The sequence below is a fragment of the Budorcas taxicolor genome, chromosome 19, assembly GCF_023091745.1.
Source record: "Budorcas taxicolor isolate Tak-1 chromosome 19, Takin1.1, whole genome shotgun sequence".
In the NCBI taxonomy this organism is placed as follows: domain Eukaryota; kingdom Metazoa; phylum Chordata; class Mammalia; order Artiodactyla; family Bovidae; genus Budorcas; species Budorcas taxicolor.
In genome coordinates, this window is record NC_068928.1 from 13,586,381 (window position 1) to 13,614,030 (window position 27,650).

The following is a 27,650-nucleotide window of genomic DNA, read 5'->3' on the forward strand; positions in this document are numbered from 1 at the left end:
GGCTCCTGTTTTCCTCCTGGGAAAACTCGGCATTCACTGAGCTTTAAACCTCTGCCCCAACTCTCCACACACTGGGGAAGGGAACATGACCCTGAGCATTCCAAAGGGCCTCCTTGTGACTCATCCCCAAGGGCATACAAAGGACCCAGACAAGATCTCTTGATAATGCAGAATTATACTCTACCATCACAGTGAGCTGCAGACATTCACAAGCAATCCAGAGCAACACAATTATGATGTTCTTTCTCACAGAGGCATGGCTCAGAGTCAAGCCTGACCTCACTCAGAGCTTAGTGAGAAAGTGAAAAGGCTGATTTGAAAAAAAGAGAAAGACTTAATGCACATTTATTGTATTTCTTACCTGTTGTATCTTCCTTTCCCTTACTTCAGCTAAGAGATAGTCCAAGAAAGGCTCAGTTTATATGGAACTTCCCTGGTGGTCCAGTGGTTAGGAATCCACCTTCCAATGCAGGGGATGCTGGCTCGATTCTTGGTTGAGGAACTAAGATTCCACATGCCTCGGGGCAACTAAGCCTGAGTCCCCAAACCAGAGAGCCCGCTACACCGCAACTACTGAGCCTGAGCTCTGGAGCCCACGAGCCACAACTTGAGACAAGCTGTGCACCATGCCAAAGGGCATGTGTGCCTCAATGTAGCCAAGATAAAAAGGCTCAGTGTACAGAATTTATTATGAAATTAGATTTTCACTTATACATTGTAATTTAATTATTCATGAAACTCACAACTGTGGGTTACAGTGCATATGAGTTTTGACAATGAAAACGCAACATAAATGATCTATTTTGTATGGCAAAGAATTTATTTACTTTACCATTAAAAATTGTTTTATTCAAGAGATTTTTCTGAAAAACTGTCACCTAACATATCGATACTTTCAATGTTAAGACAACTGTGTATTACCTAACAATGAATTTTTGCAAAGACTAATCTTACAAATTCAAAATTACAAAACTCAAATTCATGCTCTAAAAACTGCATTTTGGGAAATGCTTTTTTTATGATGGAATGAGACAGCTGACCTTAAAACAGAGTTTAGGTGAAAAGAGGACTGGCAGAAGGGATAAGAAGGGTGTTGTCCTGCTTCTTTTCCCTTTTTTTTCCTTTTATTTTACTATTTTTTTTAATGATTTTTTGAGTTTTATTTTTTGGCTACACTGTGCAGTGTGTGGGATCTTAGTTCCCCAACCAGAGATTGAACCCGTGCACCCAGCAGTGGAAGCATGGAGTCAACCACGGACCACCAGGGAGGTCCCCTACTATTTGTTTTTTTGTCCTGCTTCTTTTCAAGAGTCTGAAACCATTCCATTTCATTTTGGTGAAATGTACCTGCACCTAAGTAAACTGTGTGATAAAGTTTTATTAAAGTATAAAGGAGATAGAGAAAGCTTCTGACATAGACATCAGAAGGGGGTAAAAAGACGCTTGCTAGTGTTAGCAATGGAGTTATATACTCTCCAATGAATTCAAACAATGTCTGGAAGTTGTAAATCCCTGGTGGCTCAGATGGTAAAGCATCTGCCTGCAATGTGGGAGACCTGGGTTTGATCCCTGGGTCCGGAAGATACCCTGGAGGAGGAAATGGCAACCCACTCCAGCACTCTTACCTGGAAAATTCCATGGACAGAGGAGCCTGATAGTCTACAGTCCATGGGGTTGCAAAGAGTCAGACATGACTGAGCGACTTCACTTTCACTTTCACTCCCATAATTTACATTTTAAGATAACAGAATTAGCCAGAAGGTTTAATCCAGAGACTGTCCTCAGGCAGGATACATTATTGTTATATAATCCTAAGGAATGTAGAGGGAAAAAATAGTTTGTGCTTTCTTCCTCCTTGAGAATTCCAGACCCCTCGCTCCTTGGGGACCCCTAGACTTATCAACCTGCCTAGGAAATGACTCTCTCAATCTGATACTCAAGCTGAGCCTTGAAGAGATGGAACCAAGCATGGAAGACGCTAGCTTTCAAGGAAGCCCTAGAGATCCTGTGCTTGTGTGCTCAGTCATGTCGGATTCTTTGTGACCCTTTGGATTGTAGCCCGCCAGGCTCCTCTGTCCATGGGGATTCTCCAGGCACGAATTCTGGAGCGAAAAATAAAAAAAGAATACTGGAAGAAATACATTTTCTCCTCCAGAGGATCTTCCCAACCCAGGGTTGAACCCGCACTGCCCCGTGTCTCCAGCACTGCAGGCAGATTATTTACCACTGAGCCATCGGGGGAAGCCCAGAGATCCTGCGGGTGCCCTAACGTTCCACAGAGCATTCTCTGAAAACACGCTGGGTGGAGAGGATAGGGCACAGGGGCTGGCCCTGGAATAGAGGAGCATTGCCCTCCACTGGCGCACAACATCACCTCCAGTTTATCCTGCCATCTGTGGCTCAGTCTAACGAGGAAATAGCGGCAGGGGTGTGGCAGAGGAGAAGAAGCCTGCTCCTTCCCAAGACCACTGGGGAGGATGATCAAAAGCTTTCCATACTTCATGCTTTTGCTCAAGGACTGATGCCTACAGTCATCTCCACCTTCCCAGGCTTATCCACCAGAGAAAGTGCTTTCATCCAGAAACAGGCAATAAAACTTGCAGCAAAGTCTATTTATACTCATTAGCTCTTCTGCCAGAATATAATGTAGGCAACGTGTATAGTGACTTTTCTTTATAGAGATTCACCAATGGAATCAAAATTGTTTACACTGCTCTGGGGACTTGTTTCCCCAGACAAAGAAAGGTCCCTCTGAGGATTTTCTGACTGCCTAATCAGTTACCAATTTTCAATCTCCTATTCTCTTAACCACTGGGGATCTTTGAAAACCAAAAGATAGGGGAGAGAGAGGAAGGGAAGGGAGAATGCCCAGGCGGACCTTGGGATGCGACCTGTATTCTGCAGATCGCTTCACAGCGGGGCACAATTCTTCCTGTCACCATGACAGGCTTAGCTACAAAGTCAACCTGATAAAATGCCATTTCTATGGGGAGCTAATTACTCCTCTGGAAGTGACTATTACTACCATATTTTCAGTTAGCACAAGTATTAAGCTGTGTTTTTCTCAAGTCATAGGCTAGACAGGCCTTAAAGTCATTCTACCTTTTTTAAGAATCTGAGTCATCCCAATTTTTTTTTGTTTTTACTTTTTGGCTATGCTGGGTCTTAGTTGAGGCATGTGGCCTCTTTAGCTGTGGCATGTGGAATCTAGTTCCCTGACTGGGGATGAAACCTGGGCCCCTTGCATTGGGAATGCAGAGTCAGCCACTAGACCACTGGGGAAATCCCTCAGTACTTTTTGATAGGCCTAATGATGGCAGTTGCTTCGGGTAGAGAAAACACATTTACAGACATCTCCAATTTAACTTTTGCTGCCACTGCTAAAGGACGTTAAGTAAATAGCTGTATTTCTGCACGTGTGCATGACTTTATTCAAATAAGCACTTAAAATATACAATTGTATACCTTGGTTTTTCCATTTTTTCATTTATAAAGATATATCTGTGATTACAAAAATCAGTGACCTAGGAATCTTTGGGCCTCTGATAGGCCTGAGCAGGCCACTAGCACCCCTCCTTCTCTGCACCCCTAGGCTAGTGCAAGGGGTTACTAATCAGAGAGGGACATAGCGGGGTTCTAGCCCTGTACATTTCCCCCCATCCCAAGTCCTTCCTCTTATTTTGGAAACTTCTTAAGCACAGTCCAGTAGATTCTGATCTAAAGCACTTTTCTTACATCATGCCCCAAACTAGCTATTTTCCAGGACTTCCCTGGTGGTTCAGTGGTTAAGACTCTGAGATGCCACTGTAAGGGGCATGGGCTCAACCCCTGGCTGGGGAACTAAGATCCCACATGCTGCACAGCGTGGTGCCCCCAAAATAATCTGCTTTAAAAAAAAAATCTACAAAACTAGCCATTTTCTAAGGAAGAGTTGCGATTAATATATACAGCTTTTTTCTTGGCCACACCAGGTGGATGGGTCCCCAACCAGGTATGGAACCATGCCCCCTGCAGGGGAAGCGCTGAGTGTTAACCACTGAACCGCCAGAGCCAGAAACCCTTCGTTTTGACCTGTTCAGGTTGATGGTTTTATGGTTCCTCCTCCCCTTCCTCCCCGAAACTCCTCTCCCGCCTCCGCCCTTCCCCTGCATTCTCAGAGAGGATTCCTTTCCGAGTTCACACCACGGCCATCATGCTGCGGGGCTGCTCTTTATCCTTTGATACATACTTCCTACTTCTTCTGTTTGAAGCCTGTTGTGTTTGTATTAACTTGTTGCTGTTAGTCACTAAGTCGTGTCTGACTCTTCTGCAACCCTAAGCACTGTATCCTGCCAGGCTTCTCTGCCCATGGGATTTCCCAGGAAAGAATACTGGAGTGGGTAGCCATTTCCTTCTCCAGGGGAATCTTCTCAACCCAGGGATCGAACCCACATCTCCTCCATTGCCAGGAGGATTCTTTACCACTGAGCCACCTGGGAAACCTCGTGTTAACTTGTATGTCTCTGTATTACCTGGTGCTTATTAACAAAGCACCATGATCATAGTACACATTCAAAGAAATTGTTGACAATGCCACACCACTAAATGGATAGCTGAGGGTAGCATAACTGACTTTTTATTAATAGAATAAAATGAGGTAACCTTTACTTTTACATCAAAGTTGCTATTGGTCACCAGGTGGATGCAAACCAATGAGGGCCCAACCTGCAATTGTTGGTTTAACACTTGAATCCATCTCTCTAGACTTACAATCTTTAAAAAAAAAAAAAAAAAAATATATATATATATATATATATATATGTTCTTAGAAATATTTATTTTCACTTATTTATTTGGCTGTGCTGGGTCTTAGTTACAGCACACGGGATCTTTAGTTGTGGCATGTGAACTCTTAGTTTCAGCATGTGGGATCTAATTCCCTGACCAGGGATTGAACCTGGGTCCCCTGTACTGGGAGCATGGAGTCTTAGTCATCAGAATACCAGGAAAGTTCCTAGACTCACAGTCTTTTATCTCAATGCTCCTTTGTCTCTTTATCTTTCTTTTCCTGCTTCTTCTTCCAACACTTTTCTTCTTCCTTTCCCTTTTTCTGCGTCATCCAATATTAAAAATGTCTCTTAATCTGCAATGGTAGGGAATTTGATTTCGTGTCTATAGTACATGAGTTTCAGTCTCCAGAAGACTTTTCACAGGCTGACCCTCTTTTACCTGCTGCACCTTGGTCTGTACTACCCACGCCAGTATTCTTGCCTGGAGAATTCTATGGACAGAGGAGGCTGGTGAGCTTCAGTCCATGGGGTCACAGAGTTCGACATGACTGAGCGACTAACACAACACACACACACTTTCACCAGACTCTTATGAATTTGCGCCATCCAGTGGTTAAAGTTGCTAATGTCATCCTCTGAAAAAAGCAGTGTGTATAAATGATTATACAACCTCAGATATGCAAATAATACCACTCTAAAGGCAGAAAGTGAAGAGGATCTAAAGAGCCTCTTGATGAGGGTGAAAGAGGGGAGTGAAAAATCTGGCTTAAAACTGAACATTCAAAAAACTAAGATCACAGCATCCAGTCCCATCACTTCAATGCAAACAGAGGGGAAAAAGCAGAAACAGTGACAGATTTTACTTTCCTGGGCTCCAAAATGACTGCGGAGGGTGACTCCAGCCATGAAATTTTAAAAGCCGCTTGCTTCTTGGAAGAAAAGCTATGACAAACTTAGCATGTTAAAAAGCAGAGACATCACTTTGCTGACAAAGAACCATATAGTCAAAGCTATGATTTTTCTAGTAGTCATGTATGGATGTGAGAGTTAGTTCCACCTCCTCCCTAATTTGGAAATCTCAGACTTAAAACTTTTTGCCAGTCGATGACCGTAATCTCTTATTATTGCTCCTATGTGCATTTGTCTGCTTAACGGTGAGGTTGAGCATCTTTCTATACATTTACTTGCCCTCAGGTTTTCTCTTGCTTGCTTATAGCCTCTCCCTTTTCTTCTGTTGTGCTGATGTTTTTTAATTGAGTCGCAGAAGTCCTGTATTTCTGGCTGTATTTTGGGATACTAATCCTCTGTCTGTGAAACATGGTATAATCAAAAGTATATTTCTAATATAAAACAATCCTCCATGCAGAGTTACACATATTAATAAATAAACACCTGTCAGGCTCTGGAGCTCTGGGAGTCCCATTTGGCTCCAAGATTCTGTTTTCATTTTCACTTCTGCATTTAAAAAGCTATTGGTTTGCAGCAACGTGGATGGACCTAGAGATTGTCATCCTGAGTGAATTAAGTCAGACAGAGAAAGGGAAATATCATGTCACATGACATCCCTTATAGGTGGAATCTAAAACGAAATGAAACAAATGAACTTATTTACAAACCAGAAACAGGCTCACAGACTTAGAGAACAGACTTACGGTCACCAGGGGGAAGGACAGGAGGAAGGGATAGTTAGGAAGTTTGGGATGGACGTGTACACATTGCTATACTTAAAATGGATAACCAACAAGAACCTCCTGTATAGCACATGGAACTATGCTCAGAGTTATGCGGCAGCCTGGATGGCAGGGGAGTTTGGGAGAGAATGGATATATGTATACGTATGGCTGAGTCCCTTTGCTGTCCACCTGAAACCATCACAACAGTATTAACCAGCTATACTCCAATATAAAATAAATTTTTTAAATTAAAACAATTATTAAAAAGCTACTGATGCTTATGTTTTGAAGTCCCACAAAACTGAACATATTCCTTGGAAGGACTTCAAGAATTCCCACCTTGAAGGACTCTGCTTTGCCAGCACATCCGTGACAAAATAAGACAGCTGGGTCGTCAGCCTGCCTCAACTCTATTCAGTTCTTTACAGCAGGCAGAGAAAAGGCAGCTCTCAAAAAACTACTCGTATCTGCCACTGTCTTATTCTGAAATTAAACCAGCTAAGTAATACACAGGTTCAATTCCAGAGTGATTTATTCAGATATTGCTTTCCTGGGCATTTATAACGACTCCATGGTATTGAAAAGAAATGCAACCTGCAGCAATATCTAAACTCCTGGGCCTATTTCACACTAAAAAGCACTGAGCTCCCAGAGTGAGCTATAAAGGACCTTTGCCTAACGTTTTTATTTGCCTAAGCACGGAGAAGGTGCACTTTGACAGAACAGACAGCCTATGTGCCAGAGCAACATCACATTAGAGAATTCTCTCTGTCTTCTCTCTGTTGTGAAATCGCCACTGTTTACCCTTTCAGCTCTCTTCTTCTGATCTAAAAGAAAATCACCTGTTTCTCATGGCTATGCTTCCTATGAAATGACTCCAATGTGCTTGTTCTTCCTAGTGGATTAATTTTAAGCCTTTTACCTCTAACATGAGAGCTTCCCAGGTGGTTCTAGAGGTAAAGAATCCGCCTGACCATGCAGGAGACGCAAGAGACGCAGGTTCCATCCCTGGGTTGAGGAGATTCCTTGGAGTAGAAAATAGCACCCCACTCTAGGACTCTTCCTGGAAAATTCCATGGGCAGAGGAGGCTGGCAGGCTACAGTCCATGGGGCCTCAAAGAGTCGGGTATGACTGAGTGACTGAGCACATCTCTCACTGAAGATAATAATAATAGGTAACACACAATGCAGATTTACTATGTAAGAATTAAAGCTTGTCTTCTGCTAAAGTACCACTAGGGAACAGGGAGGCTAGGGAGCATCTCATGGGTCTGAACCACCACAGCCTTCCCAAGGCCTCTCCCACGTGTCTTCTCAACTCTAACACAGGTCTCCACCCTGCAGCCAGAGTAAGCCATCCACAGTGCAAATTAGATCTTGTTGCTCTTCGGCTAAAAAACATCCAGGGACTTGCCACTGCTCTCAGGATAAAACTCCAAATCCTTAATACAGTTGACTGCCCACGTTAATCAACTAGGCCACGATAAGAAAGATTACATTTTAAGACCATCAAGGCCATCCATTGTCCAGTCTGCCTGCTTGTCCAGTCTCATCTCCCCTCACTCATTCCTTCACTTCAGCTACAGCCACAGTGGACTAGCTGCCTTCTTCCTTCCCTTAGGGTCCCCACTGTCCCCTCTGCCTGGAACACTGTGTCCACTCCCTCGTCTCACCTTCCCCTTCTTTACTATTTGCCTATTCAACACCTACTCAAATTTCAGATATTGGATTGATTGCTCAGTTGCTAAGTCACGTCTGACTCTGCGACCCCATGGACTGCAGCACGCCAGGCTTCCCTGTCCTCCACTGTCTCCTGGAGTTTGCTCAAACTTGGTCCATTGAGTCGGTGATGCCATCCAATCATCTCATCCTCTGTTGCCCCCTTCTCCTTCTGCCCTCAATCTTTCCCAGCGTCAGGGTCTTTTCCAGTGAGTTGGCTCTTCACATCAGGTGGCCAAAGTACTGGATCTTCAGCTTCAGCATCAGTCCTTCCCATGAATATTCAGGGTTGATCTCCTTCAGTCTCTTTGCTGTCCAAGGGACTCTCAAGAGTCTTCTCCAACACCACAGTTCAAAAGCATCAATTCTTCGGTGCTCAGCCTTCTTTATGGTCCAACTCTCACATCCATACATTACCACTGGAAAACCATAGCTTTGACTAGATGGATCTTTGTCAGCAAGGTGATGTCTCTGCTTTTTAATACGCTGTCTAGGTTTGTCATAGCTTTTCTGCCAAGCAGCAAGCATCTTTTAATTTCATGGATTGATAGAATCTCCTTAATAGAGCCCCCCTTGGGACTTTCCTAGTGGTCCAGTGGTTAGGACTCAACGCTTTCACTGCAGTTGCTCAGGTTCAATCTCTGTTCAGGGTACTACTTGACAGAGCCCTGTCAATTTATATCTTCATTGGTATTTCTCTTGGGTGGCTGATCTCTTATCTATTTCCTTATATTAGGGGGATTCACAAGTTTTGCAATGCAGTCATAAAAAAAAGTAGAGCCCTCCTTGATCTCCCAAACTCCACCTGGTTCTCCTACTATCTGCCCCCCCTTTCCTGCTTTCTGGGGGGCTGTGTGGGTCATAGCTGTGGCAGGCAGGATTTTTTCATTGCAGCGTGTGGGATCTAGCTTCCTGATCTGGGACTGAACGTGCCCCCTGTATTGGGAGCACAGTCTTAGCCACTGAATCACCAGGGAAGTTCCCCATTTCCTTCATGGTATGCATCTGTTTGTAATGATGTATTTCTGTGGCATTTGACTGACACCTCTCTCACAGAAGCAAGCTACACTGAGGACCAAGGCCAGGTCTGTCTTGCTTGCGTTTACTTTCTATCCTTAGGCCTACGGCTGTGTTTAACACTTAGAGGGGCTTAGTAAATATTAATAACTGCCCTTAATGGAAGAAGAGACATATGGGAATTGAATAGTTTCTCTTCCCTGAATCTCTTTATTTCAAGGATCCCAGATACTAGAAATTTAGAACCCAGATCTCCCCTGTGTCCTTCCTCCTATCACCATGAGTCACTAGCCTGGCCTTAATCTCACTTAAACCTCTGAAGTAGCTACAATTACTACCTGCATTTTATAGAAAACTGATGATCTGAGACTTGCCCAAGGTCACAGAGCGAGTAAGTGGAGACAGCTGGGATTCCAATATAACTCATTGACCTTAATCTCTATGCTCTTAATCACAACACATAAGCCCTTTCGATTTATATCTTCATTGATATTTGTCTTGGGTGGCTGATCTCCTATCTATTTCCTTATATTAGGGGGACTATTCTTTATGATATGAGTTGCAAACATTCTTTTCCGTCTTCTATATATGTTTTGACATTGCTTTAAAGTGTTATGTCACTCTGCAGAAATTTTGAGTGTTGTGTGGTTAAATTATTAACCTCTCCTTTTATGCCTTCTACATTCTGGGTCACAGTTAGAAAGATTTCCCTTCCCCACAGTAAGGTTATAAAGGAATTTTCTCATATTTTCTTTTACAGTTTTTAATTTTTATTTCAATATTTAATCCATTTGGAGTTTACCCTGGTGTGAGATAAACTGACATTTATTTTTACCCCAGATGGTTGTCCAATTGTCTATGCCATTTATTGAGTAGTCCATCTTTAGCATATACTAATTCCTGTATGTATTTTGGTTTACTTCTGGACTTTACTCTTCCACTAGTATGGGAGTCTATTCATATGCTGGAATAATTGGGACTGTTTCTTTTTGTTCCAGTGGGCACATTTTAACATTATCTTTGACTTCTCTGTGGTACTTGGCATCATTGACTAATCCACTTTGATGTATTCTCAGTGCTATACTGTTAGATTACTGAGAAGATGTATAAGCATGTACTTAGGGCACTAGCAGATCAAGGGCACTGAAATAAAGACAGTGAGGATACAATCAAAGAGGTCACCACAGAAAAATCAGAACTTTGTTGGACTTCCTTTACATCTGTTTTATAGCTTATAGTATTTTAAATATTTGCTTATTAGCTGTGCCTGGTCTTAGTTGTGGCATTCGGGATTTTTATCTGTGTCCCGTGGGATCTACTTCCTTGATCAGGGATCAAACATGGGCCCCTGCATTGGGAGCATGGAGTCTTAGCCACTGGATCACCAGGGAAGTCCCGAAAGCTTATAAATTTATTTTTTACAGATTTATTTATTTAGGCCATGTCACGTGGCTTGCAAGATCTATTTCCTGACCAGGGATTGAACTCTGGTTCATGGCAGTGAAAGCACTGAGTCCTAACCACTGGGCCGCCAGGGAACTCTCAATATTTTTATTTTAAATTACATGGGAAGCACTATATTTTCAGTTTAGAGCCTAAATGGTCTCTTTAAAGTTATTAATTAACTAATTAATTTGACTGGGTTGGGTCTTAGTTGTGTCATGTGGGATCTTTCTTTGCAGGACATGGAGTCTACAGTTGTGGCTTGGGCTTAGTTGCCCCGAGGCATGTGGGGTCTAAGTTCCCCGACCAGGGATCAAATCCATGCCCCCTCCATTGCAAGGCGGATTCTTAACCACTGGACCACCAGGGAAGCCCCTAGAGCCTAGGGGGTCTTAATGCTCTGCGGACTGCCTCCCACTCCCCATCTTTACCATCGCTTCTCTCTCTTCAATCTACTTCTCCTTTTCTAGACTAACGGCTCTCCCTCTGTGTCTTTCCTGTCGTTGTCATTCAAGTTGCTACTCTTCGCCTTTCTTCTCTTTTTCTATTCAATGAGCTCAGACAATCTCATCCTCTCCCATGACTTCAAAATTCCCAGATTTGTGCTGATTTCCTAATCTGTGTCTCTGACCCAGATCTTTCCTTTAGCTTTTTATTTTTAATTTCTTTTCAGTTGCACTGGGTCTTCGTTCCTGGGCGTGGGTTTTCTCAAGCTGCAGAGAGCCGGGACTGCTTGCTAGCTGCAGTCACAGACTTCTCATTGCTGTGGCTTCTCCCGCTGCGGAGCACAGGCTCTAGGCACAAGGCCTTCGGTAGTTGCGGTCTGTGGGCTCTGGAGCACTGGCACAGTAGTTGTGGCACAAAGGCGTAGTTGCTCTGAGGCTTGAGGTTTCTTTCCGGACCAGGGATTGAACCCATGTTCCCTGTACTGGCAGGATACTTAACCTCTGGACCACCAGGGAAGTCCTCTCTTTTAGCTTTTGAATCTGCCTACTGAACATCACCTGAACAGCCTGCAAACACCTCAAACTCAGAGTTTACAGAACAAACCTGCCCTTTCCCCCTTTGTATCTGTTTGTCCTGTGGTCCCTGTCTTGGTGAGCAGTGCCATCATCCACCCAGTTTAGCCGAGTTAGACATTTGAGAATCATCTTTAATCCTACCAACTTACTCCTCCCCACCCCACACTATTGTTAGTAACAATTACTATTTTAGTTTCCCAACCAGGGATCAAACTTGGGCCCATGGCAGCTGAGAGCACAAAGACCTAGGCCACAGAAGCACCATGGAATTCCCCTCAATTACTTCTTAAACACCTTAAATCCACTTACTTTTCCTCATCCCCATTCTAACCATGTTAGTTCAGGCCCTCATCATCTCTTACTTGGACTTCTGAAATTCCTGGTCTTTCCTTTTGCCACCTTTTAGTCCACATCACTGCCAGACAGGTAGATCTAAAACCAGGTTAGTTATTACCACTCCCCAACTCAAAACACCCTACTGGCTCGCCACAGCCTCTGGAGTAACATCCGAAGCCTGCTCTGGTCTGATCCCTGTGTACCTTGCAGCCTCACGGTCAACGGCTCTCCTTTCTTGCTCTCTGTACTCCAGTCACACAGACCAAACTGATCGTGCTATCTCATGCTTCTTTGGATAATTTGATCTGTTTGGAATTTCCTTCCCATTCTTCTGTAAGACTTAACTCATCACTTCCCAGAGACCTACCCCTGAATTCTCCCTAGAATTGGCCGATCTCTTCTCGGAGCCCTCAGTGTACTAGCGTATCACTGTTACAGCACATATTACCTTGTATTGTAACTATCTGCTGCCCATCTCTCCACTGGACACTGAGCTTCTTTTCGAGGGCAGAGCCTGTTTTATTGTGTGTGTGTGTGTGTCCTTAGTCACTCAGTCACTCTTCTGCAACTCCAAGGACTGTAGTCTACCAGGCTCTTCTGTCCACGGGATTCTCCAGGCAAGAATACTGGAGTGGGTTGCCATGCCCTCCTCCAGGAGATCTTTCCCACCCAGGGATCAAACCTGCATCTCTTAAGTCTCCTGCGTTGGCAGGTGGGTTCTTTACCACTAGCGCCACCTGGGAGGCCCATATATGTATATCTATCTATATATATATAATGCTTAAAATTTGTTGGCTAAGACTCTCTTCCTTGAATGGGCAGAAGAAAATCAGCTTCAACAGGTTCCAGTTCTTCCATTACTAACTAATCCCTCCCTCTTGAAGACTGACTTCTCCCTTTGGATGTGTGTACATATTCCATATTTCTAAAGAGCCATTCTATTTCCTAAAAAAAAACAAAAACAAAAAGAAAACTTGACATATCTCTGCTGGGATGCATTACCTTCTCAGGTTGCATAAAGTCTAGAGGCTGGTAACAGAAGTCCGAACCTCTACTACGCTGCCTGCTTCCATTCTCTGAGCATCAATTTCGGCACCAGTAAAAATGGGAGTAACACCACCTCCCTTAAGAGATTTTTAAGGACTGAAATGAGAAAGTATATACAGAGAGCCTTGCACTGTGTGTGTGCTAAGTCCTGTCTGACTCTTTATGACCCCATAGACTGTAGCCCATCAGGCTGCTCTGTTCACGGAATTTTCCAGGCAAGAATCCTGTTTCCTACTCCAGGGGATCTTCCTGATCCTGAGATTGAACTCGCATCTCTTGGGTCTCCTGCATTGGCAGGCGGGTTCTTTACCACTAGTGCCACCTGAGAAGCCTACGAAGAACCTTGCAAAGTAGCTATTTTTAGTGTTAGGTCAGGAGACAATGCTGCTGTGTCATTTTGAAGAGTATGTTTGTGTGTGTATGAGTGCATGATTTACTAGTAAAGTGCTTCAGGGAAAACTGCTGTCCTTGGCATGATTATGGATTCCAGAAAATTAATAAAGTGAGCAAACACTAAAAAACGTGTTTGGCTGCATAAAAACAACCGGTTAGACCATTTATGTAAAAGCTTAACATTTAAGGTTTAATTATCATGCAGCACAATAACAATTATATATATCATTAAATATGCATCAGATTAACCTTGTGAGTTTTATTTGATTACAGTAGTACTCTATAGAACATTTTTATAGTTAATTGCTTGTAATGCATAAGTCTGTACACTATTTACATCAATTAAATGAGACAGAGCTCTTGAGTGTGTCCTGCATTTGAGGTAAGCCTGATTATCTGTCCTTGATTGCAACTATACGTTTGCCCTATGACCTGCAAGATAATGTACACCTTCTTTAGTTTCGTATAGTGAGGAAGATGCTAAAGAAGAAGGCAGCAAGACCTCCTTGGTGGTCCAGTGATTAAGAATCCACCTGCCAATGCAGGGGACATGGGTTCGATCCCTGGTCCAGGAAGGTTCCACATGCCTCGGGGCAACTGAGCCCGTGCACAGCGACTATGGAGCCTTCACTCTAGAGCCTGAGAGCCACAGCTACTCAGCCTAGGCCACACAACCGCTGAAGCCTGCGCGCTCTAAAGCTCATGCTCTGCAACCAGAGAAGCCACCGCACTGAGAAGCCCTCACACTGCAACTAGAGAGTAGCCCTGCTCTCCACAACTAGAGAAAGCCTACTCAACAACGAAGACTCAGTGCAGCCAAAATAAATGAATAATAACTTAAACAAAGGGCTCCCCTGATAGCTCAATTGGTCAAGAATCCGCCTGTAATGCAGGAGACCCTGGTTCGATTCCTGGGTTGGGAAGATCTGCTGAAGAAAGGATAGGCTACCCACTCCAGTATTCTTGGGCTTCCCTTGTGGCTCAGCTGGTAAAGAATCTGCCCGCAATGTGGGAGACCTGGGTTTGATCCCTAGGTTGGGAAGATCCCCTGGAGAAAGGAAAGGCTACCCACTCCAGTCAAACTCATTACTAAATTTTTTTTAAAGAAAAAGAAACAGGCAGCAAAAGAAAATTCTGTTTAACTGCTCAGTGTTTAAGAAACCCACAGGTTTCCAGAAGATAGTTCTTGATTCAAATAACAAAAATATTCTAAAGCTGACGACTAGCCAACATAGCCTAAAATAACTTCTAAGCAAGTCCCAAGGTCATACTATGGAGCACTTTTGGAATTAAAATTAAAACCACAATTATAATTTATTTGACCTCCACCATGAACTAGGTACTATATATACACCATCATATCCTCATAAGAGTCTTATAAATTAGGTATTATTTTCATTTTATGTATGAGGAGAAAAGATGCACAAAAAGGTAGTAATTTGCCTAAATGCTTGAAGGTTGTCAAGGGTGGAACAGGATTCAAATTCAGGAAAGGCTTCTTTCCTGAAGCCTTCTTTCAAACTACATACCTTTTCAATTATATTAATTGGTTTCTAACAATTCATGTTTCAAACATTTACTTGTTGGTTGCAAGAGTTGGTTGCCTGTCATCAAATTACACAGAACACTTTAGGAGTCTGTTTGGAAAGCCAAAAGGTGGAGGCCTTGTCCATCAGGCTGAAAGGCATGCAGCTAGGCTGCCTAGTAGGCATTTAAAATTTTCCAGGTAAACAGGAGTCATTCAGCAATAAGACATTTCTGGTTCACCTAGCTTTTTAGATCCTACCCCAGACCTGCTGTTCCAAGAGACAGACATCCTATGCGTTGCAGAGATCGAAAAGAAGACAGGGAGGGAACTGCCTGCCAGTCCAATGGTTAGGACTCGGCGCTTTCACTGCCAGGTCCCGGGTTCCATCCCTAACAGGAGAACTAAGATCCCACAAGCTACACAGTGTGGCCAAAAACTAAAATGTCAGTGAGGTGAGGAAGAGGCAGAAGAGATGGGTAGCAAAGGGCTAGATGCATGAAAATCAGGCTTAATGGCCCTGGGATTATGAAAATCCTAAAACTTGCAAACTTTTTAGCTTGAATAGCCAGAGGGAGTTTATTAGTTACATTTGGACAGACCTGATTTTAATTCTGGCTGTACTACCTAGGAACTGAAGGACTTAGGGTAAGAGGTTTTACCTCTCTCATTTATCCTTATCTGAAGAATGGGTTGTAGTGAGGTCCTTTAGCAGAACTTGTCCCCTTCTTCCTCACCTTTGAGATCTCTGCATGAGTGCTAAGCCACTTCAGTTGTGTCTGACTCTGTGTGACCCTATGGACTTTAGCCCACCAGGCTCCTCTGTCCATGGGATTCTCCAGGCAAGAATACTGGAGTGGGTTTGCCACGTCCTTCTCCAGGGGATCTTCTCAACCCAGGGATCAAAACCATGTCTCTTATGTCTCCTGCATTGGCAGGCGGGTTCTTTACCACTAGCGCCACCTGGAAACTTTAGAGCGTCCTTACTTATGCAGAAGCACCCCAGATACACCGCTGTGTAGAGAAACAACTGTATGCAGACCTTACATTTCTTTAAGTAGATTAGCAAAAGTACTTCAATCCTTCCTTGGCAGAATGGTCATGGTTGAGGGTGATCAAGTGAGAAGAGCAGTCTAGCAAATGAATCTAAATCGGGGACACGGGGAATACACTGGCGGTGGCGAAGTGGGGGTAGGGAGGAAAAGAATAAGAGTGGGAGTTTGGGATTAGCAGATGCAAATTAGTATATATAGGATGGATAAATTAACAAGGTCCTTCTGTATAGCAGAGAGAACTATATTCAATACTCTGATAAAATGTAATAGAAAAGAATGTGAAAAAGAATGTATGTATGTGTATATATGTGTAACGGAGTCACCTTGCTATACAGCAGTAATTAACACAACACCGTAATTCAACCATACTTCAATAAAAGTAAATTTTTTTTAAAAAAAGGGACTTCCCCGGTGGTCCAATGGTTAAGAATCTGCCTGTCAAGGCAAGGGACACAGGTTCAATCCCTGGTCCTGCAAGATCCCACGTGCCACGAAACAACTGAGCCTGTGTGCTGCAACTATTGAAGCCCTTGAGCCCTAGAGCGTGTGCTCCACAACCACAGAAGTGAGAAGCCTTTCTCTCGAGGCAACTACAGAAGCCTCCACTCTCTGCAACTACAGAAAATCCACCCGAAGTAACCAAGACCCAGTGCAGCCAAAAATAAATAAATAATTTAAAAACTAATTAATTTAAAAAAAGAAAAAGCAATCTAGGAACCTCCTAGAAGGAATACTATTATTCCCTAACTCCTTTGACTAGGGTGGCCACAAAAGGAGAAAGATATGGAGGGATGGAGCAAATGAAAACAAGAGGATCGAAACACTCCTCAATGGAAGAGGCAGCAACAGAGGCCGAAGAGGCTGGACCAGCCCTGAGCTGGGCCCTGGTGGAGTCAGTTTTTTGTTGTTGTTGTTCAGTTGTTAAGTCGTGTCCAACTCTTTGTGACCCCATGGACTGCAGCACTCTAGGCTTCTAGTGTGTGAACTCAAGAGCTGAGCCCTAAGGAGCTGCAATCCCTGGGCTCAGGCCTTTGGTGGAGTGGAGCCCTGTCTACTGAATGCATCACAGGAAACCCCTTGCCTTTAAGAGACCTTGTATTTGGCACAGAGCTCTGCTCCTGGAACTAAATCTCTGGCTAATTTACATTGACTGGCATTATCTGAGTTTAAAGGGAAGAAAGTTGAAATGGGGAAAGCATGGCTAGATTTTTAGATGTTCTGTTTTTATCTGTTTGTATACCACACTACAAACAGCCACCTTAGATATAGGAAAAATAAATAAAAGAGGAGATCAAGTTTCTAGTTTTTCAGCACTCAGGACATAGTAACTAGAGATGACTATCATTTTCACAGGGAGGAAGGCTCAGAAACTGCACTTCGGATTCTAACTGCTGCGATTAAGTAGTGGGAGAGGAGTTTGGGGCAGATTTTGGACTCAATCGATGGTAGCCACATTACAGAGCCTGATGGGAGGATGGAATTTTCCTTGTTGGGATTTGAGTTCAAAAGTCAGCCTCCTCAGTTAGTGAAGAATGGAAGGGCTTGGAGAAGGTGCTATTAGTCTGTCCTGAGGGTCACTCTTTAAAAATATTAGTTCAACAGGGACTGGTCTTAATATTATCAATGTAACTTTCTGTCTTCAAGAGGACAAGAGTTGTTTTTTTCAGGTTCCTTGACAGACAACGCTTAGCGAGGGAGCAACAAGGTACTGAGTCGTCTCTCCTAGCACAGGTTAAACACAGGGTGCCCTGGAAGCATGTAAGAGGGGTACTAGATCCAGACTTGGGGAGGCCAGAAGAGATGTACCTGAGGAAATGAAGTCTAAGTTGAAGTGAAGCTACCTTAGCAAAGGAAACTTGGAAGTAGTGCCTAGGGGCAAAAGGAGGCACTTCTACCTGGTGGGAGAATGAAGAGCAAGATGGGGGCAATAATGACAAAGAAAGAGAAAGACACTGGACCCTGAAGGGCCTTCTTCAAAGAGTGACCATATAATTTACTGTACACTTCTAAGAGTATACAGACACTTCTAAGAGTGAAATGCAACCTCACTAATTATATGAGGATAATAGGTATAAACCAGGACTGTTCTGAGCAAATCGGGGCTTATGACCCTACTCAGAGGTGATGTTCAGGTGTGTGGCCCTCTGGTGAAAGCATAAACCGGACATCACCTCTTTTTACCTTACACAGTCTTTCCTTTGCCTGAGGACTTCATGCATGCCTTTGCTTTTACCCGCTCATTTTGCAAATATTTGTCCAGGAGGTTCTTCTGGGTACTGAGGTTACAAAGAAAACCTACATCCAAAGAAACAGTTCTAATACAGTTAAAACCGTTTTAGCCCTGGTCTCTCCTCTTAGCTTCAAACTTTTATGTCATTCCCATATGCAGGTTGCAAGGCAGATCTGAAACAGAACCTTTCATTTCTCCTCCAAATTTGTGTTCCTCATGTTATAACTGATGCCACTGCAATGCTGAAGGCAGAAACTGAGAAAAACACTGCTTTCATCACTGTTATCTTTCCCCTCAATATGCATTTTTAATTTCTCCACATCTTTCTTAAGCACAATGACTAAATTGGGGCCTAGAATTCTAATGAGGGTCTAACATCAATTGAAGAGGAAGGGTAATTTCCAGGTGCTTGAATGCTATGTTGGTAATGAATAGATCCCTGCATCACGTGGGACTGTTTTTCAGCAGTACAACACTGATGACTCATATTAGTTTGCTGACAATGATGACGTCCAGATCTGGATATACACCCTAGCCAGTATCAAAAACTTTCAGTTTAGGAGGAAAAAACATGAAGATAAGTCCTAAAGGTTTGATGCCAGTTTCCGTTTGTGGAGGTGAGAGCGGTTGTAAAGGTGTACGTGAAACACCAGTACACTGTTAAAAATGGATGATTGAAAGGGCAATTTTAATGCTTCTACTATCTATTCTCCACACAACTGCCAGTGATTCTTTTTAAAGCAAATCTGATAAACAATCCGCCTGCAATGCAGGAGACCTGGATTCAATCCCGTGGTTGGGAAGATCCGGTGGAGAAGGGAAAGGCTACCCACTGCAGTATTCTTGGCCTAGAGAATCCCACGGACTGTACAGTCCATGGGGTTGCAAAGAGTCAGACAGGACTGAGCAACTTTCACTTTCACTAATTCAAGGCTGCAATTAAAACAAATCTGATGATTCCTTTGTTCTCAACACTTCCGTGATATTCTGTCACATTCTAATAAAATCCAAAGTCCAATGTGGCTTACCAGATACATGATCTGGCTTCTGCCTATTTCCCAACTTCTTTCTCTAATTTCTAGCTTCTTCTCCAAGGTGCCAAGCCATCAGGGCTATTTTAATTGCTATTTCTTTTCTCCTAGAACAGTTTCTCTCTAGAAATCCATACAGCTACCTCCCTCATTAATGATTAGATTTCAGCTTATGATGTAGAGGCCTTTCTTGTCTGCCCCATCTAATACAGCATCACCCCATCACTCTTATCCCTTTGTCTTGATTTTTTTAAAAATCTGCCACATTATCGGGCATTAGCTATTACATAGTAATATAGTTTATGTACTGCTTATTGTCAATCTCCCCCATTATTATATGAGGCAGAAACTTTTATTCACTGCTGAATTCCCAGCATGTACAACAGTGTCTTCTCATTAAATATTTGATTAATGAATGAATAAACAGATTTTCAGGATACAACATATGTAAAACTATTCTATATTTATTGACATGAAGCATAAAAAATATCTAAAAGAGTGTATAGCAAAATGTTAAATTACATGGGGGGAGCTGGTTTTCACATTATTTTTGCTCATGCAAATATTCTTTTTTTTTTTAGAACGAACTTGTATGACTCAGATACTAAAAAAAAAGAATAAAGAGGCCACGCTGGCAGAAAAGTGTAAATGAATTCTATAAGAGGTTGGGTAAATTTATGAATGAAATACTTAAACAGATGTAGTAGCATAATGGTTAAGCTCAGCAACTCTGTGAATCCCCTTTCATACGTGATCTAGCATGTAATCCCAAGTTATTCACACGGTAGCGTCTAAAGGTTTTCACCTGGAAAATGGGGATGGTAACAATGAGTGTCTACCCCACAAGGTTGTTTCTGAATGTTAAATGAGACCATGTTTGCAGCCTCCTTTGTACAATACCTGGCATGCAGTAAATACCCAACAAATGGCAGCTATTACAATAATTAGTAGTAGTAACAAGAGATGTCGGGACATACCTAGCCCTCAAGATTGACATCAGAGTGGACCACCACATCCTCTCATCATTGCGCCTCAATCTGGGCCTCTGAAGCCCAAAGAGGGGATGGTTCTTTCCAAAGATGATAGTTTCGACGTTCCAGGAGCATCTGAATCAAACGTACCCCGTGTACCCTTAAACCATTCAGGCAGTCTGATTAATCCACGAGCGGCACTGCAAGGCCCGGCTTCGAGAGGCCACCCCCGCTCGCCGTCCTTGGGCCCAGGGGCTTAGCCTCGATCTCCTTCGAGGCGGTAACAAGGGTGGGAGTGGGAATGTCAGAAAACACAAAAGCGGGGCAGTACTGGCCCGCTCCGGCTCAGCGCACTCTGGAGAGGATAAAACGGCGGCGCCAGGCACCAGCCAGCCTACGGCGACCAGCAGCACGCCCTCAGGAAAAAGTAATTACTGGTCCCACTCAAAACTCGGGCAGGCGGCTCAGAGTCCCAGCCTCTCAGGCCTCTCTGCAAGAGGCCGGCGGCGGCCGCGCGGCGACAGCCCCGGACGGGGGCCGAGCCAGGGGCGGCGGCGGCAGGCGCGCCACCCGCGACGGGGCTTCGACGGCCGGGGCGGGGACTGGGCGGAGGAGGCGGGCGCGCGGCCCGCTCGCGCCTGCGCCGCCCGCAGGGGGCGCGCACGCAAGCTCGGGCGCGCGCGCGGCTGGCGTTTCCTCGGCGCGGAGGAGGGGGAACGCGCTGAGGTGAGGCACGAGGCGCTGCGGGGCGGTTGTCCGCGGGCCGTGAGCCCCACTCGCGGGACGAGGTGGGAGGCGGGGACCGCGAGGGGCGGGCAGGTTGCGGGCGGGCTGCGGGCCCCGGCGGCGTCACGGGCGAGAGGGGCAGGCGGGCGGGCGTGCGGCGCGGGCCACGCCGCGCGGTGGGGGAGGGCGACGCGGGCCGGGGCTGAGCCCTGGGGCCGCGCCCCGCCCCCTGAACGGCCCGCTGGGTCCCCGCCTCGGCATTCCTGTCGCTGCCGCGGTGGAGCGCGAAATCCCGTTGTTACCAAAGGGCTGACGTGACCCCTTGTTTTCAGATAGGCCTTCCAAGTAGATATTTCGTATCTGTAGAGCTGAGGTTGTCTGAGTCTCCAGTAAAATTACGCCCAAGATCATATAATTAATGAGGGACCAAGTGAGGCTTCGAATCTTGTCTGCGAATCTCTTCCAAGCCTGCCCCTGTCCTCGGCACCACACCGAAGAGGAAAGGCTCTTCACGCCCCTTTCCTCCTCCTCCCAGTAACTTCTTGGACTTCGGCAAATGTTAACTTGGAGGTAGCAGCCACCCTTTCGTGAATGTTAGCGTCAGAAATGTCTCCAGTGAGAAGAACGGAGTGGAGAAAGAATTTGTGCTTAGAACATGGAGCATCTATGAGGCTATATACATCCTTTAGTTGACTATCTCTATTAATCTCTGTTGAAGTGACGCTGTTGTTCACTAACTGTAAAACATTGTGCAAATAATCGTTCAGGGCTTCTTTCCCTCCTTGAAAAAGCTCCATGCCTCAGAAGATTGTAAGGATTCACAGATAATCCACATACAGTGGTGCCACAGTGTCTAGCTTATGAGAAAACTTCAATAAATGTTCGCTATTTGTGGCCCAGACGGTAAAGAATCTACCTGCAATGCAGGAGGCCTGGGTTCAATCCCTGGGTGGGGAAGGTCCCGTGGAGAAGAGAATGGCAACCCACTCCAGTATTCCTGCCTGGAAAATCCCACGGACAGAGGAACCTGGTGGGCTATAGGCCATGGGGTTGCAGAGTCGGACATGACTGAGCAACTAACAATACTTTGTTAGTGAGTGCATAATCCCTCTTACTGAACTCGTGTTTCTTCAAAGTCATTTTTTCGGGTCTAGAGCAGAGGGAGAACCACTCCGACTCATCCTGAAAAAGACAAGTTCATTGACAGTGTTATCTGAGCGTTGTATACACTTACTGCTACTGCTAAGTCACTTCAGTCGTGTCCGACTCTGTGCAACCCCATAGACGGCAGCCCACCAGGCTCCCCCGTCCCTGGGATTCTCCAGGTGAGAACACTGGAGTGGGTTGCCATTTCCTTCTCCAATGCATGAAAGTGAAAAGTGAAAGGGAAGTCGCTCAGTTGTGTCCGACTCGCAGCGACCCCATGGACTGCAGCCCTCCAGGCTCCTCCATCCGTGGATCCTCCAGGCAAGAGTACTGGAGTGGGATGCCAACACTTGATGACTTATTCCAAGCTAAAATTGTCAGGTGAAAAAAGTCACTGTCAGAGAACTAAAGGAAACCTTTTTGTAGAACTAATACTTATTTGTCTATTGTTCTTGTTTAGTTACTAAGTCATTGGCAGACTTGAACCCATATCTCTGACATTAGGAGGCAGATTCTTAACCATTGAACCACCTGGGAAGCCCTCATTTGTCCATTACATTTGTGTTTATTGAATTCTTTCTGCTTGGCACTATGTACCAAGTACTTTAAGACATACAGATTTGTATTTGATGTGGTCCGTGCTTTCGTTAGTTTAGAAGTGGGAAGAATACGCATTCAGAAGTAATTCTCACAAAGGAGAATGTAAACAATGCCGAAGAAAAGAGAGAGAGAAAAGGCTATGGAAGATTAGAAAGGGGGGATTTTTTCTTTGCTTAGTGTGAAATAGGAGTTCATTTATGTCTTCAAAAAGATGACTTGGTATATTGTACATACCTACTTCCCTAGAGGTCCAATGGCTAAGACTCTGCACTCCCAATACAGGGAGCCCAGGTTCGATCCCTAGTCAGGGACCTAGATCCTGCAGGCCTCAACTAAGACCTAACACAATCAAATAAATAAATACAGGAAAAAAAAAATGCGTTCAAATAATAAATTAGTGAACAAAATGTATGTTGTGATAGGATTCCTAAGTTTTCTAGTAATAGAAGTTCATTCAGATTAAAGTATTATTGGAAAGATAGAGAAGTGAGGGGAAAAAAAAGGCTTAAACAGTTGGGCCACCCTTGGGGATGGGAACCTCGAAGGGCCAGATCTCATGGACCAGATTCTTTGGCTAGTGAATGACTGAGCTCCAACTACCCTCTGTCCTTGTGTATCTTACTCAATATTCAGGTTTCTGTAAGACCAGATTGGATTGCTTTAGCTGCTGTAGAGGAGGATAGAATATTGTGATTCACAATCTCACCAAAGCATTAGGAGATGTGGGAGAGTCCGTTTTCCAAAGGATGGAGGGCTAAGGAGAGAAGTGATGCCAGGCAGAGAAAATCAGTTGTTTATTAGAACTGTGTAGCCTTTATAGCAGAGAAGGCAATGGCAGCCCACTCCAGTACTCTTGCCTGGAAAATCCCATGGACGGAGGAGCCTGGTAGGCTGCAGTCCATGGGGTGGCTAAGAGTTGGGCGACTGAGCGGCTTGACTTTCATGCATTGGAAAAGGAAATGGCAACCCACTCCAGTGTTCTTGCCTGGAGAATCCCAGGGACGGGGAAGCCTGGTAGGCTGCCGTCTATGGGGTCACACAGAGTCGGACCCGACTGAAGCGACTTAGCAGCAGCAGCAGCAGCCTTTATAGAGGACTTAGTATGGGCCAGGCACTATGGTATATTATTTATGTGGCTTTTGATGTTTAACCCTCAACAGCTCTAGGAAGTAGGTATGATTGTAGCGTATCCATTTTACAGAGGAGGAAACGAGCTTATAGAGATAAAATAATTTGCTTAGCCTTAACAAAACTAGGATGTGGTACAATTGAGTACATTGCATTGTTTTCTCTTTATCTTGTCCCTTTGAATTATTTCCTTATCCAGGTGCCACTTCTGTTTGTTCACAGGGAGCGGTCATCAGCTTTGGTGTGTATCTGTTGGTAGGTTCTGAAATCTCCTTGAAGCAACTCAGATTAAAGAAGATCAAAGCAACAGAGTCTTTGCCAACGGGGAAATGGACCGATTGGGTTCCTTTAGCAGTAAGTACTGTGGGAACAAGTCCCAGGTTAATAGTCATAGTAAACTAAAGTGGAAGTTGATCAAAGAAGAAAAGTAAGTACTTTGAAGTTAAAACCATGTGAATCTGATCCTAAAAGAATGAGAATATCAAATCAAAATAAAATCAACCAATACTACTGATTGCCCACTGAACACTTGACACAAACATATCACCCTAGGTCTTATAAGAAAACTAAGCTCAAATGGACCGTGCATAGTATGATTAACCCATAGTTCAACTGAAAAAAGCAGTTGGAATTTAGCTTTAGAACCAATAACATATTTCAGGTGCCTTGGTAAGAAATAATGTCAGTGGTGGAATAAAGGAAATGCTCCTGCCCTCTGTTTTTAGCAGAATTTGTATTCTCAGAGTAAGCTACAGTGTAATAACAGTGCAGAGAATTATGGAGTATGTGTGAAATAAATCCAGGCAGCCATAACTGTGGAGGAAAAAAATTATTACTTTTTCTCTGATTCTGAAGATATTTGGCAGAAATAGAAATCCACTGTTAGATGTTAGTAGCGTCCCAATGAGACGAATTGGAAAGGCACATTTGGAGTGTGGACTGTTTGGCGATTTCTTAAGGGGAAATCTAATTTGCTCACTCATCACACTCCCTGTATAAATTTAGGACAGAATGGAGTTTTCAAGCACATCTAGTTTAAATCTTATTTTATATACAAAGAAAATCTACATGAATTATCCCCATTCTGGGAGTGTAAACTGAAACCAGTCTACCTTTTAAAAATAATTTATAAACTTTAAAAACATGATTTGGAAATAATTTCAAACTCATAGGAAAGTTGGAAGGATAGTACAAAGAATCCCCATACACCTTTTGTAAACCTTTTACCTTATTTGCATATATTATCTTTCTAAATATACACATTTACTTACGTAAGTATGTATATATAAGTAGACATACTCCATTTTTTTTCCCCAGAATCATTTGAGGCTAAGGGACATTCTTCATGGCCTTTACCCTCAAGTAGTTTAGTGTTTATTTCCTAAGATTAGAGATATTCTTTTCTAACCTCAGTAGAGTTACCAACTTTTGTAAGATAACGTTGATAAAATATTTTTCTCTAACCCACCATCTGTATTCCAGTTTTGTCATCTGACTCAGTAAGGTCCTTTTTGTTGTTTTTTTCCTTCTTTCCCATACAGGATACAGTCAGAGGTCATGTCTTGGATTAAGTTTTAACTCCTTTAAACTGAAACGCTTTCACAGCCTTTGTCTTTAGTGACTGACACTTTTGGGGAATCAGGCCTTTTCCTCCCTTTTTAAAAATAGAGGTGTCTCATTTTGGGTTTGTCTGGTCTTGCTCTGTCCCTCATTAGTGATATTAATTTTGAAAACCCAGTCAAGGTGTGCATTTAAGTTCTTCACTGTATAATTTTTTTTCTCTTATGTATAATAAGCAACTCGTAAGGAGACACTTCTCAGACCATAAAATATTTTGTTCCTCATCAGAATTTCTCCCTAGTTAGCATCCATTGATGATTTCTGCATTTGCTATGATGGTTACAAAATGATTTTTCCCTAGACCCCAGCACTCCAGCACTCTCTATCTATTTATTAGTTGGCATTTTATTGTAGTCAAGAGACTTGTTGTTTCACTTATTTATTTAAGTATGGATGCATCAATTGCTGTTTCAATGATTTATAATTCATTATCATACTTAGTTATTTTGGTTCTCAGATTGTCCTAATTTGACTGCTGTGAGAGTCCCTTCAAGGTGTCTCTTGCAGCCTTGTGACTTGCCCCCACCCTCCATCACTTTGTTGAGCATCTCCTTACTTTTTGGTATGGCTACACGTTACAGGTGCATCTTAGCTCCTATCACCCAGCTCTGAAATTAACCACTTCTCTGAGGAGTCCTTGGTCCTTTTAGAGAGAAATGACATTAGAAACCAAGATCTGGTCATTGCTTATTGCTGCTAGAGTGTGTTGGCATCTTGGCTTTTTTGGCCCACAGAGCCCAGAAATATATGTGTGTATATGCTATAAACATATATGCCAATATATATATTCACATATACATGTATATACCTATAGGTAACACTTCTTAAGAAATCATGAGATCACATTGATACCTCCAGTTTATCTTCATAGGTTTTTTCCTTATTTTGTGTCCTTTCATCAGTGAAAACCCTGGCTCCCAAAACATCAGCACATTTGCTCAGTCTTTTAATACATCCAAAATTATTTCAGAATTGCTTTGTGAGTACCACTACATAAAGCAGAGCTACTTCAACAAATTCAGGATTTGTTTACAATTCTCTGCATCACCCAGTACTGAAGGTCTGTTGTTAAATATTCATAAATTACTTGGATTGGTTCTTTTTTTTCCCCTTTTCATTGTGGTTACAGTATTCTTTTGAAATACTTTTGGGTTTATCTGTTTGTTCTGCTTTCAGTTTTTCCTTCCCATATTTACTGATTTAATTTTTTAATTTGTAGAACATAAATATGTTTCCAAAAGTCAAAACTATGGAGATTTTATATATATATATATACACACACACACACATATATATATACATATATATATATATATATATAAAATTGTTACTCCTTACGTCTCTTCCACTCCATTTCATTCCCTCATTCAGCCCTGCATAGGTTTCCAGCCTCACTGTTTTCTAGTTTACCTGTCCTTTATTTCTTTTCACAAAGACAAATAGGCATGTATATATATATTTTTAATTGGAAGATAATTGCTTTACAATGTAGCGTTGGTTTCTGCCATACATCAGCATGAATCAGCCATAGGGATACCTATGTCCCCTCCCTCTTGAACCTCCTCCCACCCCATCACACCCCTCTAGGTTGTCACAGAGCACCAGTTTGAGCTCGCTGTGTTGTATAGCGACTCCCATTAGCTATCTGTTCTACATGTGGTAATGTATATATTTCAGTGCCACATCCTCAATTCATCCCACCCTCTCCTGCACCCATAAGTCTGTTGTCTGAGTCTCTATTCTTGCCCTGCAAATGGGTTCATCGGTACCATTTTTCTAGATTCCATGTATATGCATTACTATACAATATTTGTTTTTCCATTTCTGACTCACTTCACTGTTTGTAATAGGCTCTTAGTTTCATCTGCCTCACTAGAACTGACTCTAATTTGTTCCTTTTTATGGCCGAGTAATATTCCATTGTATATATATGTACCACAACTTCTTTATCCATTCATCTGTCCATGGACATATGGGTTGCTTCCATGTCCTGTCTGTTGTAAATAGTGCTTCAGTGAGCATTGAGGTTCATGAAATGAATATATTTTTGTTTTTCTTAATTTCTTACTGGAAAGATAACATACTATGTATCTTTGCACCTTTTTTTTTTTCTTCCCCATTTAATAGTATCTCCTGGAAATACTATATTACTTTATGAGAGGTTTTTTTTTAATAGTTGCATACTACTCCATTATGTGG

General features: G+C 43.2%; 1 protein-coding gene across 3 annotated transcripts in view; it reads left to right on the top strand.

Annotated features, from left to right (window-relative positions):
• Nucleotides 1–20,920: 20,920 nt before the first annotated feature.
• TADA2A (transcriptional adaptor 2A) overlaps nt 20,921–27,650 on the top strand; it is a 45,772-nt gene continuing 39,042 nt past the window's right edge. For 2 of the 3 annotated variants that reach the window (XM_052657750.1, XM_052657752.1), the window contains exons 1-2: nt 20,923–20,957; nt 24,031–24,185. In XM_052657750.1, the coding sequence (XP_052513710.1) occupies nt 24,161–24,185 (25 nt within the window). In that variant the 5' untranslated portion in view covers nt 20,923–20,957; nt 24,031–24,160. Of the gene's footprint in view, nt 20,958–24,030; nt 24,186–27,650 lie in introns of all 3 variants that reach the window. The other variant, XM_052657751.1, reaches the window with a different exon arrangement.